At 41.2% G+C, this 15,462-nt stretch overlaps 1 protein-coding gene across 1 annotated transcript in view; it reads right to left on the bottom strand.

Moving 5' to 3' along the window:
• Nucleotides 1-15,462, bottom strand: part of GRIP1 (glutamate receptor interacting protein 1) — a 412,883-nt gene that overhangs the window by 61,930 nt on the left and 335,491 nt on the right. The window contains exons 14-17 of the mRNA XM_040490428.1: nucleotides 13,026-13,171; nucleotides 7,076-7,224; nucleotides 3,084-3,182; nucleotides 1,194-1,339 (exon numbers count right to left, since the gene is read on the bottom strand). Of these exons, the coding sequence (XP_040346362.1) occupies nucleotides 1,194-1,339; nucleotides 3,084-3,182; nucleotides 7,076-7,224; nucleotides 13,026-13,171 (540 nt within the window). The remainder of the gene's footprint in view (nucleotides 1-1,193; nucleotides 1,340-3,083; nucleotides 3,183-7,075; nucleotides 7,225-13,025; nucleotides 13,172-15,462) is intronic.

Genomic DNA, 15,462 nt, shown 5'->3' with positions numbered 1-15,462 from the left:
AGAGGGAGACACAGAATCCAAAGCAGGCTCCAGGCTCTGAGCTGTCAACACAGAGCCCGACGTGGAGCTCGAGTCCATGAACTGTGAGATCATGACCTGAGCCGAAGTCTGATGCTTAACTGACTGAGCCACCCAGGTGCCCTTATAAGAGATTCTTAAATACAGAGAACAAACTGAGGGTTGTTGGGGGGTGGGGTGGGGTAAGTGGGTGATGGGCAATAAGGAGGGTGCTTGTTGAGATGAACACTGGGTGTTATATGTAAGAGATGAATCACTGGGCTCTACTCTTGAAGCCAAGACTACACTGTATATTAAGTAACTTGAGAATTAAAAATAATTAAAGAAAAAAAAAGAAAACAATATGATACAAGACCCATCAGGAATCATGAGAAGTTCCTTTTTACTCTTACTCAGCCGTTCTACTTCTAAAAATATTTCCTAAGGGAATAACTCAAAAGAAGAAGAAGAGTTGAGTAAAGATATCCATACGTAAAGATGTCTGTGATTGTACTATCTACAATAACTGGAAGCCATCTAAGTAAGAAGAGAAAAATGATAAATAAATTACAGACAATGGTAGATATTAAGTGTTTGAAAAGTGGGTAATGTGCTTATGAAGGTGTAACACACACTGATTATGTAATACAAATATCAACTAGAAAATGACTAGTTCCATTGTGTTAGGGTAGTATTGGGTGATGCTTTAGTTTTCATTTAAAAAAAATTTTTTTTTCAACGTTTATTTATTTTTGGGACAGAGAGAGACAGAGCATGAACGGGGAGGGGCAGAGAGAGAGGGAGACACAGAATCGGAAACACGCTCCAAGCTCTGAGCCATCAGCCCAGAGCCTGACGCGGGGCTCGAACTCACGGACCGCGAGATCGTGACCTGGCTGAAGTCGGACGCTTAACCGACTGCGCCACCCAGGCGCCCCTAGTTTTCATTTTTAAACATTGCTTTGATACAGCAGCAATAATGTTGTATAATAAACATCTTAACTGTACAATTTAAAAGCCCCCCTATTGAAAATTCATAGTACCCTCTTAACACACAATTGAAAGACCCCTTTAACTATGTAAGACTACTGCAAAGTCACTAGCCAGCTGTCGCATGTAAAACATCAAGATGTCATATCTTTTGTGACAGACGGGCAGTTAGAGAAGTCAGTCGTAACTAAGAAGGCTATCAATACCTGAATTATCTTCATCTTTGCGGATTTTGAGCTTCACCAAGTCTTCACATTGCTGGAGGATCTGAACCGCATCTTCCATAGAACAGTTGTCCAGCCGGATGTTATCTATCGCAAGTAATTTATCCCCCAGTTCCAGGGTGCCAGTCCTGTTAGTAAATGCACAGCGACACATGATGAATGAGCACTTACCCTGGTCATTTAAGAGGCATTAAGAAAAGTGTGGCAGTAATGGCAGTCTTTAGAGGGAAAGACGTCCTCCAGCTATTTTTAAATTGCATTTTATGAACAAATCCCTTTTTTTCCAGTCTTGTTTTGGATGGCTGCCATGACACCAAATTTCAGAGTATTAAAAACATTTTTCTTAAGTGGTTTCTTCAAGTCGTCGAGGACAGCTATATAAGCTTCCCTCAGGAATTCTAAGTTTCCCAGGAAGGGAGGTGAAGGGGCAGGGTTTACAGACACTGGGAGTCCTCGTGCTTCTCCGCATCGGTGCACTCCTTTTTCTTCCTGGGCAATTCCAGGTACTAGGAGAGGGCTGAGAGATGGTGGGCGAGACTTAGTGGATGTCAGAGTCTTGGTGTCCCTGCCCTTTCCACCTGTCCCGGGAAACACACTGTGGCTGCCATTGGGAGAAAGGGTGAATCTGATGCTACCTATCTGCGAGGTGGCCACTGAGAGTCTCACACTGGCCATGGACCTCTGCAGGTCTGTTGAAAATATTTAAGGTCCATCATGAAATAAGAAAAATAATGAGAATGGATACGTGTTTGTGCATATATGCACACACATACATATTTGTAAGGAAGGTTATGTTTTGGGAAGGACTATCTTTCATGCATTATGTCTGTGGCAGAGATTGCTAACTGCTTTCCTGCATCGAATTTCCTCTCTCTTCTTCTGGGTCGCTCCTTGAAGATGCATGTCCCAGACTCCCTCGACACCACTCTCACTTCCCTTTCATGGCTAGAAAGCCGCAATGACGGGAGCAAGCTGGTGAGGATGGCAGGATTGCTGCCCTAGTCCTGCACTGCCTGCCTGCCTCCCAGCTGTCACATGAGATACAGTGCAGTCTTGTTTGACCCAGTCTGTTTATGAGCCTCCCTGTCATGGCATCTGAGCCTATCCCGATATACCTAAACCCGTACAATGTCCTTCCTGCTTTTTGAGCATTAGAGTATTTCTTTAATGAAATGACTGTGATAATAGAAGGGTTTCTTTTTTTTTTTTTAATCTTAATTGGACAATAGAAAGTTAAGTCTTATATAAATATTCCCAAACATTTAAAAATATTTTGATCTGTGACACTGAAAGTTTGAGACTCCCTGAGTTTAAAGGTATATGGGCCAAATAGGACACTGTTCTAGGCTCAGGGATCTGGCTTGGCTAGGGAGGACATTTGGGCATCTCACAAAGCTCTCCCACAAGCTATTATCTCTATGTGGGGTGTTTTATAATTGGGACCACGAGTAGGACCACTTCCAGTTTCTTAGCTGGAAAATGAAGATAGTCAGTGAAGGAGAGCCTATGATAGATTCGGGAAGGACCCTAACAAATATTTTCAGATGATTATTGTCTACAGTGGGTACAAAAATAAATAAATAAGGTGGGAGAGCTACACAGTCATTGCATGAGAAATGTTGAATATAATCAATTAATAGTGGCTGTCTGGAAAATGATTCATTAGGAAGGTCTACCTTGGGTGTGGAAAGGGTCACTTCTACTTTAATTAAGGAAGCCTTACACCCAGCTGCCTCAGTCGTTAGAGCATGTGACTCTTGATCTTGGGGTCATGAGTTCGAGCCCCACATTGGGGATAGAGTTTACTTAAAAAAGAGGAAAAAGAAAAAAAAGAAATGCCTTGGAATGAACCAGAAAATTCATTTTCCTTACCTGTGTGCCACACTGCCTTTCTTGATATCTGATATGACAAGGGGATCTCCTGGTTTTCTGCTGGATGGTGCTGTAATAATAGATTTAGAATAGTCACATCTTTATACCCATGATTCACCCACACTGTACATTTCCAGTTTGTAGCAATGGTTAATGCAGGTACAGTTTGTATGCAAAGCAAAGCTGCTCAGCAAACAGATTAGAAAATGTGCACATTACACCTTCTTGATATAAAGGTATTTGTGTTGAAGTATTTACAAACTTAAAAACAAAAGCCAAGCCATTAAAAAATTTTTTTTACTGTTTATTTTTGAGAGAGACAGAGAGAGAGAGACAGAGTGTGGGCTGGGGAAAGGGCAGAGAGAGGGAGACATGGAATCCATTGCAGGCTCTAGGCTCCGAGCTTGTCAGCACAGAGCCCAACACGGGGCTTGAACTCATGACCCGTGAGATCATGACCTGAGCCAAAGTTGGACGCTTAACCATCTGAGCCACCCAGGAGCCCCAAAACAAAGTCATTTTAAATTTGCAGTTGGAGAAAGCAACTGCAGAACTTCCCATCAGGTTTCAATCTATTTCAACCTGTGATTCCCAAGAGAAAGGTGAAAGGTGAGCACCCCAACTGGAGAGTATCAGACACAACTGGGGGCTCCCCTTAGGGGTATTCACATGGGCTCCCTTCTCCCTTCCCTTCTTTTTGGTGAGGAGACAGCACTTTTTATGGGACCATGCCATATTACTCCAGTGGATGGGGCTGGAAAGTGGATGAGATTCACTGATTTAAAGTTCTTCTTTTTTTCAGAAGGAAATCTTTTGCTAGATAGACAGTAAATCTTAAAATTTTGCTCACACATTCACACCTAGAATGCTCTGAAATGTTCTGGAATGTGACTATTTTGTTTTACTGAGAATAGTCAATATTTGGTGTGACTTAATTACATGTTTATACATATGCATATTCTAAATATATACATGTACCTTTTATCGAGTTTACAGATTATTCCATTATCCTGCACAGTGGTCAGTTTTGGGCTTTATAACTTCTCTTAGGGATGTTTCCATTTGATGAGACTCAATACATTTGGTATTGAGTCTACCTTAGATTTAATCCTGAAAATGAACTACAGCTCACATAAGTACAAAAATACCAGCTTGATCTAGAAGGTTTACATTTAATGTAGGAGACTGATAATTAAAATAACCCATACCGACATTTAAAAAAAAACAACAATTCGCCTCCGAGAGAAGAGGTTTTACCAGTTTGAGGTATGTTGTGATTTCCTTTTAAGGATCATTAAAAGGCCCCTAAAGTAAGATTTTATTATAAACAGGCTGATCACCCCATAATAATCATAGAACCATATCAGATCCCATAATCCCATCTGAATCCCAGGAAAATGTTTATACTCAGGAACAGATGGTTTAATATCTCAACACAACATTGAAAAAAAAGCAAACACATATACCAATACCTTACCCGCTGTCTAAATTAGTCCATAGTAAATGTTAATGGGACTTCATTCAATCGTTACTCTTAGCTTCTAGCAAAGTATGCAAAACATTCTATTCACTACAATTAATTCATAATTTAAACCTCCACTCAATGATCTGATATAATTCCGCTAGAGAAATAGAAATATTGAGCATTTTTACACATGTCATATTTCACAACTGCAAATTGTTTTGGGCATAGGGCACAAAAACAAAAACTTTGTTATCACCAGAAAATACAACTTTTCTAGCATCTGCCGATGAATTTACACTGTATTTTGCTGAGCTGTAGTAACATCGTAGAGCATTCAATGTTTCCCTTGGTTTTTAATAAAATCCATGTTCCACTGAAATGGTCTGATATGAAACAATAGTGGAGACAACAAACTACACCAAACCCATCTCTGTCATCTTTGCAGCAGAGGAAACTAGCACTGGGACCTCCTGGACAAACCCACACAGCTTTGCAGAGAGGCTTGAAAGTCATCATGGTGTGTAGGCACATATGGTGGCCATTCTCATGTTTACTAGATTCTTCTCTTTTTCTTTTAACCAAGACCATAGCTGAGGCTTGCAAAATTCATCAGGGTAGAGGCTCACTGGAGTCATAGAGCCGAACCCAGAAGTGGGTCCAAATCTGTACGAGCTCCTGTCACCGTCACTACTATGCCTAGCAGGCATATTAAATGAATGTGGCTCTGGGAGCCCAGTCATTGTTTGCACACCCTAGTATAGTAAAACCTTGGATTGTGAGTAACTTGTTCCGCGAGTGTTCTGCAAGACGAGCACACATTTCTAATACGTTTTAACTTGATAAACGGGCGATGTCTCACAATTCGAGTAGGATGTGACACCGAACGTCAGGTGATCACAAGTGAGCCAATGGTGGTTCTCTCTCTCTCTCTCTCTCTTGCTGCAGGATTATGGGTGATCACCTCCCATGCTCGGATGCTTGGTCTCAGGCTGCGGTGTTTGGCAGATAGCAGTGATTTTTCAGAACGTTGGAAGGTGCCCACAACTGGCACGAGTGTATTTTTTTGTCATTTCAAAGCAACTATGGACAGTCCTTTACTTTCCCATTCAAGAGTAAGCTTAGGAATGTTTTGCTTCATTCTAGGTCATCGGATAGCTTCCTTGTTAAAGTTGCATGGAAAGAAAAAGGTCCCATTGAGCCAACAGATAGCAATGATTCTGCTAGTGATAGTGAAAGTCGTCCTACACAATAACCCTCCTCTCTCTTGTCTCCCCTCACACCAGCCACGAAGGTTTTCAAAGGTAATTGCAGGTTAATTTGTTTATTTTTCTTTATATTTTGTATTTTCTTTACTATTTGGTATTATATTACAGTACTGTAGTCATTTTTATATGAATATTTTGGGGTTGTGGAACGAATCATCTGAGTTTCCATTATTTTTTATGGGAAAATTCGCTTTGATATACAAGTGCTTTGGATTACAAGCATGTTTCCGGAATGAATTATGCTCACAAACCAAGGTTTTACTGTACCATGTTTTAATTCTCCACTCTTTGAGAAGAAGTCACAAACCAAGCATCCTTTGCTTGCCTTGTGATGCTTTAAAAAGCTAGATTAGTTGCCAGCATTTAAAAGTTAGTAGATTTCATGTGTAACTTCTTTTAAAAATTTAGGAAGGCAGAGCACTTGGCAGGCTCAGTCAGAAGAGCGTGTGACTCTCGATCTCGGGGTTATGTGCGTTTGAGCCACATGTTGGGTGTAGAGATTACTTAAAAAAATAAATATTTTAAAAAATTTAAGGGGCACCTGGGTGGCTCGGTCGGTCAAGCGTCCGACTTCGGCTCAGGTCATGATCTCACGGTCCGTGAGTTCGAGCCCCGCGTCAGGCTCTGTGCTGACAGCTCAGAGCCTGGAGCCCGTTTCAGATTCTGTGTCTCCCTCTCTCTCTGCCCCTCCCCTATTCATGCTCTGTCTCTCTCTGTCTCAAAAATAAATAAACGTTAAAAAAAATTTTTAAAAAAAAATTTAAAAAAATTAGGGAGGCAATATGGTATAGTGATTAAGAGCCAAGAGTTGGCAGCCAGATGCTTGGGTTTAAAATCCTGGCCGTACCACTTATTAGCAATGTGCAGTTGAGGACATAGTCTTTAGGTACCTTAGTATTCTCATGTCAAAATGGTGATGAGGAATAATAACAGTACTTACCTAGAGGGTGTTTTTTTTTTTTTTTTTTTTTTTATAAGGATTGAGTTTTTACATTAAAGCGACTGGACCAGTGCATAAGCAAGTGGACGTGAGCGTTCACTCTAATGATTATCTATCAACACTGGACATGTTCCAACTCCTCCCTTGGATGGAGCCTGCAATTTCCCATTTGTCACTGTCCTCACTTGGATGGGTCTCATTCACTGACTTGCCTCACCCCTGAGGGCTTCGGAATTTGTGACCCTTTGAATGAGAATACACCAGCACTCAGTGCTTCCAATTTGATTGGAGATCTCCACAGGATCATTTGTTTAAAACATACTTATTGAACACCAACTCTGAGTTAGATAGCTCTGCTCTGGCCACTGGCCATGAAACCCCAGAGAAGTTGGATAGCAAGGAGAGGCAGGGCCGGTTAAATCTCATGAAGTTCTTAGGCACGAAGCTCTCTTTTCCGCCAAGTGATTCCAACTGGGAAGGTCATACAAGCACATCATATGGTGGGGAGGTTACACTAAATGGGTCAGGGGTGTGGCCTAGCAAACAAGGGTAACACATGGTTATTAAAGTTCTGAAAACGCCAAAATGCTCTCACAAGGGCTTGAAATCTCAGTATCAATTGGTCACATGTGCAGAACTAAAAGCCTGGGACAAAAGAGAAAGAGCAATGACAGCTGTTTCGCAATCCAACAAGGGGAGGTCCCTAGAAATTTTATCCTAAATCACAAGTACCTGTTTGTATAACATGACAATGACCGACATTTCCATGCTGCCCACAGACGTACATTCTTGATCCTCAAGAGGACACTACCTACTCTGTTGCTTCTCAAAAATCTGCGTTTCTATTTTTTACTTTTTATATCAAAATTATACGTGTCAGATTTCTGCAAGAGCAGCCCTTTACTTCCGACTTCCCCAGGTGCAACTTTTGGCTGTTGCTCTATTGGTAAGTAACATACAACTGTTACTATTTCATTACGTTTCAGGGCTAGTCATTGACCTTCTATTATGAAAGATGGGGAGTTCGTTCTCTCCCGCTCTATACCAACACCACACTCATATATGTTGCTTGTCCTGTGGGCTCCCCCCATTCTTCCAACACAGTTTTGTCTTAATTTTTCATAAGATCGGTATTTTCCTCAGACTATGTAAACAGTACTCACAGACAAGTCATGTCGCATACCATGCCTTTTCATAGGACATGTTTTCCCTGTAGTCGTCTGTTGTCTTGGTGTCTTTGTTTGCTTAGTTTTCTTGGCTTTATCATGAATCCAACTCCTCAGATTTCCCAGATTATATAAAGCTCCTCTTAATATGTAAAATCAGGGGTACGTGGGTGGTTTAGTCGTTTAAGCATCAGACTTCGGCTCAGGTCATGATCTCACGATTTGTGGGTTCGAGCCCCGCATCAGGCTCTGGGCTGACAGCTCGGAGCCTGGAGCCTGCTTCGGATTCTGTGTCTCCCTCTCTCTGCCCTTCCCCTGCTCATGCTCCTGTCTCTCTCTCTCAAAAACAAATAAACATTAAACAACTAAACATATATATATATACACACACACACTATATATATATATATATATATACTATATATATTATACAATATATACTATATATACTATATATGTATAGTACATATATACTATTATATATAGTATACTATATATACTATATATACTATGTATATACTATATATTATGTATACTATATATATACACGCTATATACTATATATACTATATATATACTATATATTATATATACTACATATATATGTATATATATATACTATATATACTATATACACTATATAATCAGATGAGGGATTCTAGCAAAGGTTCACAACCTGTCTGGGCTGTTTGCTTCCTAGGGTTGCTACCCAGATCTTGGGAACTTCCTTCCCACAGACCCTGCGAACCCAGATAGATGTTCTCTTGACTTTTGTTACACTTATTAAACATGGAGGCCATTAGACTGAGGTGGCTCTAATGCTGTGCTGGCCTATAGAAGCAAACCAAAATCTCAGCCTGTCAATGTCTTAAGGTTACACAATCAAAAAGCTAAGGAAAACCAATCACAAACAGCCAACTGGGCTTTCGGCTACATCCAACCAATAATCTCCTTTCTTTGTATCTGCACTTCCTTTATGTGTCCTCCCCAGGCTCCTGTGGGTAGAGTGCCCCTAACCACTTCCAGTTTGGCACTCCCTGACTTGAACCTATTTTTGCTCAAATAAACGCTTAAAATGTTTAATGTGCTTTAGTTTATTTCTTAACACTAATGACATTAGTAAACTAATAACACTTAGTTTACTTCTCCCCTCTTTCATTCTGTAATGGCTATTCTTTGGATTTTGTGTCGTTTGGACTCAGCCTGAATAATTCTTCTGTAGTGTAGATTCCTCATTTATTTGTTTTGTTCTCATTTCTGGACTTTTCCCTCAGCTTCATTTTCCAATATTTTAATTTCTGCCACATTATGCTCCGAGAGCTCTTTGTCCCCCTCAGTGTGTTATGTTATATTAGTAATCGTCTCCTGCCTCCCAAGGATACAACATCACAGGTTGTCACTAATGTTAATGAGAGCTTTTTCCTTGTTAAAGTTTTCTCCTTCCTGAATGTGCAGCTTCTGTTTTTCTTTTTTGTTTCTGGTTACAGTCTTGCATATTAGATTCTTTCCTCAGGTGTCTGCTTTTTCATAGCTGTCTGTTCACATTAAGGAGAGCACCCCTAAAAGGCTGTTTGAAAGCTGGGTGTACCTGTGGTCTTCCCTGGATAGTTCAGGCCAGGCTGTTTCTTTGGGTCACATGGCCCTGATTCTTTCTCCCACTTTGAGGGTATTAAGCCTGGCCGCCTGGCTTGTTTGAGCCTTCGGAGGGGAAGAAGGCTGGCAGTCTTAGGTATATACACTTTCCCTATATATATTCGGTATATACACTTTCCCTATATATAGTCGGTATATACACTTTCCCCTCACCTGTTTTTAGAGTGGTACTGCTACACTCAGCTGGGCTCTCTTGTCCGGAGACCCTCCATGTCATGCTTTCCAGAGAATGGACCTAGGTTCTGGCTGTGCTGGCTGGGGGAAGGCATCTAGGAATAATTAACAGACTTCCCACCATTCCTCCTGTCTCCCCTCTACCATCACTCTCACTGCTGGAAGTTCCTGACTCCACTGTCTTGCTTTTGTTGGGAGTTTTGAATGCAAACCAGGTTCCCTGTCAGCTTTCCCTTCTGCTTCTATAAATTCATCTTGCTCCATCTTCTCTGCCACTTCCAAATTTGGTTGCTGTTGGGGCGCCTGAGTGGCTCAGTCCGTTGAGCATCTGACTTCCGGCTCTGTGCTGACAGCTCAGAGCCTGGAGCCTGCTTTGGATTCTGTGTGTCTCTCTCTCTCTGCCCTTCTGCCACTCATGCTCTGTCTCTCTCTCTCTCCCTCTCAAAGATAAATAAACATTAAAAAAATATATTTAAAAACCCAAAAAACAAATTTGGTTGCCGTTAACTATTTTCCCCTTCTCCTTTTGGGTTTGTGCCTTTTGAAAAATCTTATACTGTCATTTAAAAACGGTATGGGGTGGGAACAGAGCTAAATGCCAGCGTTCAAGCTATCATCTTTTGACCTCTGGAGATTTAAACCCACTAGTCATCCTTCACTATCAGAACTGACTCTTAAAGTGAACACGCATTCTTTGCTTCTCAAACAGTTGTCGGAAGAGGTAGAAAATGACGCTGTCTTTTGTTTAAAAATTTTTGTCTATATTAGAAGACAGGTAAAATCTTCTGAATTCTGGAGCTAATTTTTTTTAAATTTTTTTTTTTTCAACGTTTTTATTTATTTTTGGGACAGAGAGAGACAGAGCATGAACGGGGGAGGGGCAGAGAGAGAGGGAGACACAGAATCGGAAACAGGCTCCAGGCTCTGTGAATTCTGGAGCTAATTAAATATGACTCAACAAAGCATCCCAAGAACATTCTATAATAACTAGCTATTCATGGATCTTACTCTGCTAGTCAAGGTACTTTGCACAAAGGGAGTAGAAACGTGTCCAAACTACACTGGACACACACACACACACACACACACACACTCATTCAGCTTTACTTGCAACTGTATATATGATACCTGGCAAGTAAAACAAGTTATTTGATTTGAAATGGAGCAGTGAGTAGAATTTTTATTGCAAAGTTGGCAAAAAACTTGAGCCATTCTCTTTAAATACGTTTAAGACTTAAGGGGAAAATGACAGATTTGTTGTGCTTGTCATAAAGGCTGCTTTACGATTTTATAAATAAAAAAAGCAAGGCTTTGTTCCTGAAAACAATTCAGTCTCAACTAAAAAAGAAAGCCAACAAATTAACTCCACCCACAAAACGCTGTCTTTTGCGTTTCTGATATAGGATGCGGGAAGGGTCATCAATCAGGTGGAGGCAGCGATGGGTGGTGGTGTGGCAGCAAAACCCATGTGAAGTCAGACAGAATGGGTTTGAATCCCGTGTGGCCCTGATGAGTTCTGGGTCTTGGGCAGGTTACCCAGCTGAGCCTTTCTATTCTAGAAAATGGGCATTGACGCCACAGGGCCACTTTGAGGATTAATAATGTAAGAACACACATAAATTGCTTATCTCCATGCCTGGTACAAACTAGATACAAACTGTAGTAAAACAGCAAAAGAAAACACCCATATCAACGTGACTTGACTGACAACCGCGCATGACAGGCAGCCGGGGCTCTCTGGCTTGGAAGGCAGCCGGGCCGTGTTAGAGGGTTCGCGCTCTGGCATCTGATTGGCTGAGCTGTCAGAGTTTTAGGATGTTGTCCTATACCCCATTCTTCTGCGAGGCTGTTCCACTTTATTTGCTATAATAAATTGTTCCATGTTACAGCAATAACATCAATAAAAGTAATGCCTGATGTTAATGTGCTATGAATGTCTCATCAGGAACTGAAGAAAATTAGTCTAAAACTGCTCACCACATCCAAAGTCAGAGAGGCTCATTTCTCAGTCAATTAGGTATGAAGAGTGAGGCTTAAGCCAAGTGTAAAAGGCGCCGGTGGAATGCGTCCCGAGATGAGGGCCTGCCTCTTACCACTCAGGTTTTCACAAGGTAAAGATGGATGAGGACTTTGTATAAAGATAGTGAGATACGTCAATAAAGCCCTGCATTGCCTCAGTTTCACTAACAGTACCTGCGTGTGTTTGAGAACAGCATCCCTTGGTTTCCTACCCAAGTGCCGTAATTGTGTGCGGTACAGCTTGAGTTAAAATATTTCATGAGGCTCTATATGTAAGATAAATAGCAATCATCATAATAATGAACACTTGTTAGGGTTCATAATCAGTTCTAGGCACTCTGCGTATACCAACTCATTTAATCTTGTCAACCATGCTATCAAGTAGGGAGCAAGTGCACCGTTTAATAGATAAGAACATGGTACAGAGAGGTCAAGAGAATCCAGGAGTGGGGTGGTCTAGGCTCTGAGGCTTGCTCTTAATCATTTTTCAAGTTAGTGTATCTTTGGCTCACACAAAGGCCTTTGCTTAAACATCTATATTCATTGTCTCCTTCAAAGGCTCATTTTCTGGAGTGAACAGTTGTTAGTAGAAGATAGTAGAAGATTGTTTCTGATGGACTCCTTATTCATTCACTCAACAAAGAGAGGGATTAAATAAGCACCGTGTAGGGGCGCCTGGGTGGCTCAGTCGGTTAAGCCTCCAACTCTTGATTTTGGTGCAGGTCACGAGCTCACAGTTGGTGGGATTGAGCCCCGCATTGGGCTCTGCACTTGGAGAGCAGAGTCTGCTTGGGATTCTCTCTTTGTCTCTCTCTGCCCCTTCCCTGCTCTCTTTCTCTCTCTCTCAAAAAAAAAATATATATATATATATAATAATAATAACATAAAAAAAATAAGCACCTTGTATACGTCAGGAACTGTGTGAGGCCTCAGGAGTTTACTATTTCATAACAATAAACACGGATTCTGGCCTTTTTAAAAATTCTTATTTATTTTTGAGAGAGAGAGCACGAGCAGGAGGAGGAGCAGAGACAGGGAGGCATAGAATCCAAAGCAGGCTCCAAGCTGGCAGGCAGCACAGAGCCTAATGTGGGGCTCGAACTCATGCAATGTGAGATCATGGCCTGGACTGCAGTCAGGTGCTTAACCAACTGAGCCACTCAGGTGCCCCTGGCCTTTTTTTTTTTTTTTCTTTAAAGTAAATTCTGTTTTCTCATTTGGGAAAATATGAGTATTTTCCATGAGGAGACACAAACTCACTATGGCGATAAGTTGCATAAATGGAGCTGTAGCTCCATAGACAGGCTGACAAACATGTCTGACAAGCTTATGTGTCACATCTCCGTCTTCATCCAGGAATAGCATCATACTGGTAGCTTCCATAAACCGCTTCAGCTTACCGCTGGCTAAAAGTCAGGCCGTTCTTGTGGGGGTTTTGGGGTAGTTTCCATTGTTGGTATTAAATGTAATGCTTAATACATGTATAACACCATCAAAAAGCATAATTTTAAATGACTCTTCATATGAATAAAATATGTTGTACTTGTGTGTACCTGAATACACTTCGAAGTGTATTCAAAGTGTATTCAAAGATTAAGCAGCTAAGTGCCAACTTTAAAAAAAAAGAATATATCATAGGATTAGTTTCTACATGGATACTCTCCTTTATAGTTAAACTACGCTTTTGTGTATATCAATTTTTTTTCTTTAAATTTTTAAAAACGGAGGTATAGTTGACACACAGCGTTACGTTAGTTTAAGTGCAAAATACAGTGGTTCGACAGGTCTATTTGTTATGCTATGCTCACCACAAGTGCGGCCACCCACCACCTGTCACCATGCAATGCTATTACAATACCATCGACTATATCCTCTATGCTGTCCCTTTTGTTCCCGTGACTTACTCATTCCATAATGGAAGCCTGTATCTCCCACTCCCCTTCACCCATTTTGTCCATCTCCCTACTCTCCTCCCCTACGTATATCAACTTTTAAGAATAAGTCTATTGCAGGGGCGCCTGGGTGGCTCAGTCGGTTAAGCATCCAACTCTTGGCTTTGGCTCAGGTCGTGATCTCTCAGTTCGTGGGTTCAAGCCCCATGTCAGGCTCTGCACTGTTAGTGCAGAGCCTGCTTGGGATTCTCTGTCTCTCCCCCCCCTTCTCTCTGCCCCTCCCCTGCTCGTGCTCTCTCTCTCTCTCAAAATAAATAAATAAACTTAAAAAAAAAGACTAAATCGATTGTATGAAAAACCATAAAGACAATTTTCCCACTTAAAATTTGGAAGTAAAATGACTATGTGGCAATAGAAGCTTCTGAGCAGTGGGTGTCTTTGGCCTGTGCACAAGCAATACACATCTCTAAGGACAGGGAGTGCATTTTCAAAACGTAGCAGAGGGCCTAGGCGTGGTAGGCGCTCAGGACGCATTTATTTAACGAAGGCAAAGGGAAGAAAGAACGGAGTGGACAGTGCGCCTCTGTGAGAAGCCAGCAGTTTATGCCCTACTCCAAGAGAGGCCGTTTTCATAGCCAATTCTGAAGGAATAAATAAATGGAATGGAATAAACAGAATAGAGAGCAGCTTTGAAGCTACACGGGGGTTGCAGCAGCCACGTTGAGCCCCAAACATTTTTAGAATAGTAAGTTCTGATGAGCTCTCCCTTAATTTCAGTAACCAGCGCTGTTGAGAGAATAACCGCATCCCGTTTCATGGTGAACACACTGAGAGGCTAAGCGACCCAGTTAAAGTCATAAGTGACTTCGGTAGTACCTAGAAGAGGTCCAGAGTCTTCCAAATCCCATCTCACTTTTCTACATATCATAGAGAGGCATGTAGACACCTCGGTCCTACTCTTCTCCCAGGAGGCCACACTGGCGTTCAGGAGGCGGGTACCGGTGCTCTCTCATACACATAGCTTCTTGTCCTTAACACTGATTCTGTGTTGTAGGTCCACTATTTTTAGTGTTGCGCCAGATCTGTCTGATGTATTGGTTATAACTGAAATTTCATTTCAGTGTTGCATTTATATTGTCAAAGTTGCAGCGGACAGCCCCCATTTCACACTGCCCAGTTGAGAACTATTTTTGCCTTAACCGCTGACATAAATGCAATCCAACAGAGTGTAGCGAGGCATGGCATAAAGTGCCTTGATGTAAACTCATCACTCTTTCTTGAAGGGACCACTCCTTGATCACAAACATTGCCTCTTTGGTCTTCATGTATTAATCATTTGCGTCATTTTCTTGGGGCATTTAAGGATGAACCTAGTTTATGGATATTAACAGCATAAAAACTTCAATTCCCATTCTATAAACAGGGGCTGAAATTTTCAAAGCTGTTTTACCAAGCAGTTATTCATCTAGAGCCCGAGGAAAGGAGGGAATTAAACACATTTATAGTTCTGCTTTTCTTTTTGGTTTGGTTACCCAGACACCTTGGACCATGCAGGAATTCAGAAAGTTACTAAATTAAGAGATAATATTTCAGTGTTGTAAAATGGCTTATAGATGCATAGTGGGCAGATAGGAGGATAGTTTTAAAAGGAAATAAATGCAACTTTTGTTAGTGAAATGGATTATTGTGAAGACTTAATCACAATATAATAAAATGTAGGGAACCCATATGCATTTATATGCTCATTTAATTATTCATGGTGGGGGTGAGACACATTTATTGGGCACTTATTACTTGCCAGGGAC

The sequence above is a fragment of the Herpailurus yagouaroundi genome, unplaced genomic scaffold (assembly GCF_014898765.1).
Source record: "Herpailurus yagouaroundi ecotype Mexico unplaced genomic scaffold, PumYag 182, whole genome shotgun sequence".
Lineage (NCBI taxonomy): Eukaryota > Metazoa > Chordata > Mammalia > Carnivora > Felidae > Herpailurus > Herpailurus yagouaroundi.
This window is presented reverse-complemented; position numbering and strand designations above follow the sequence as displayed.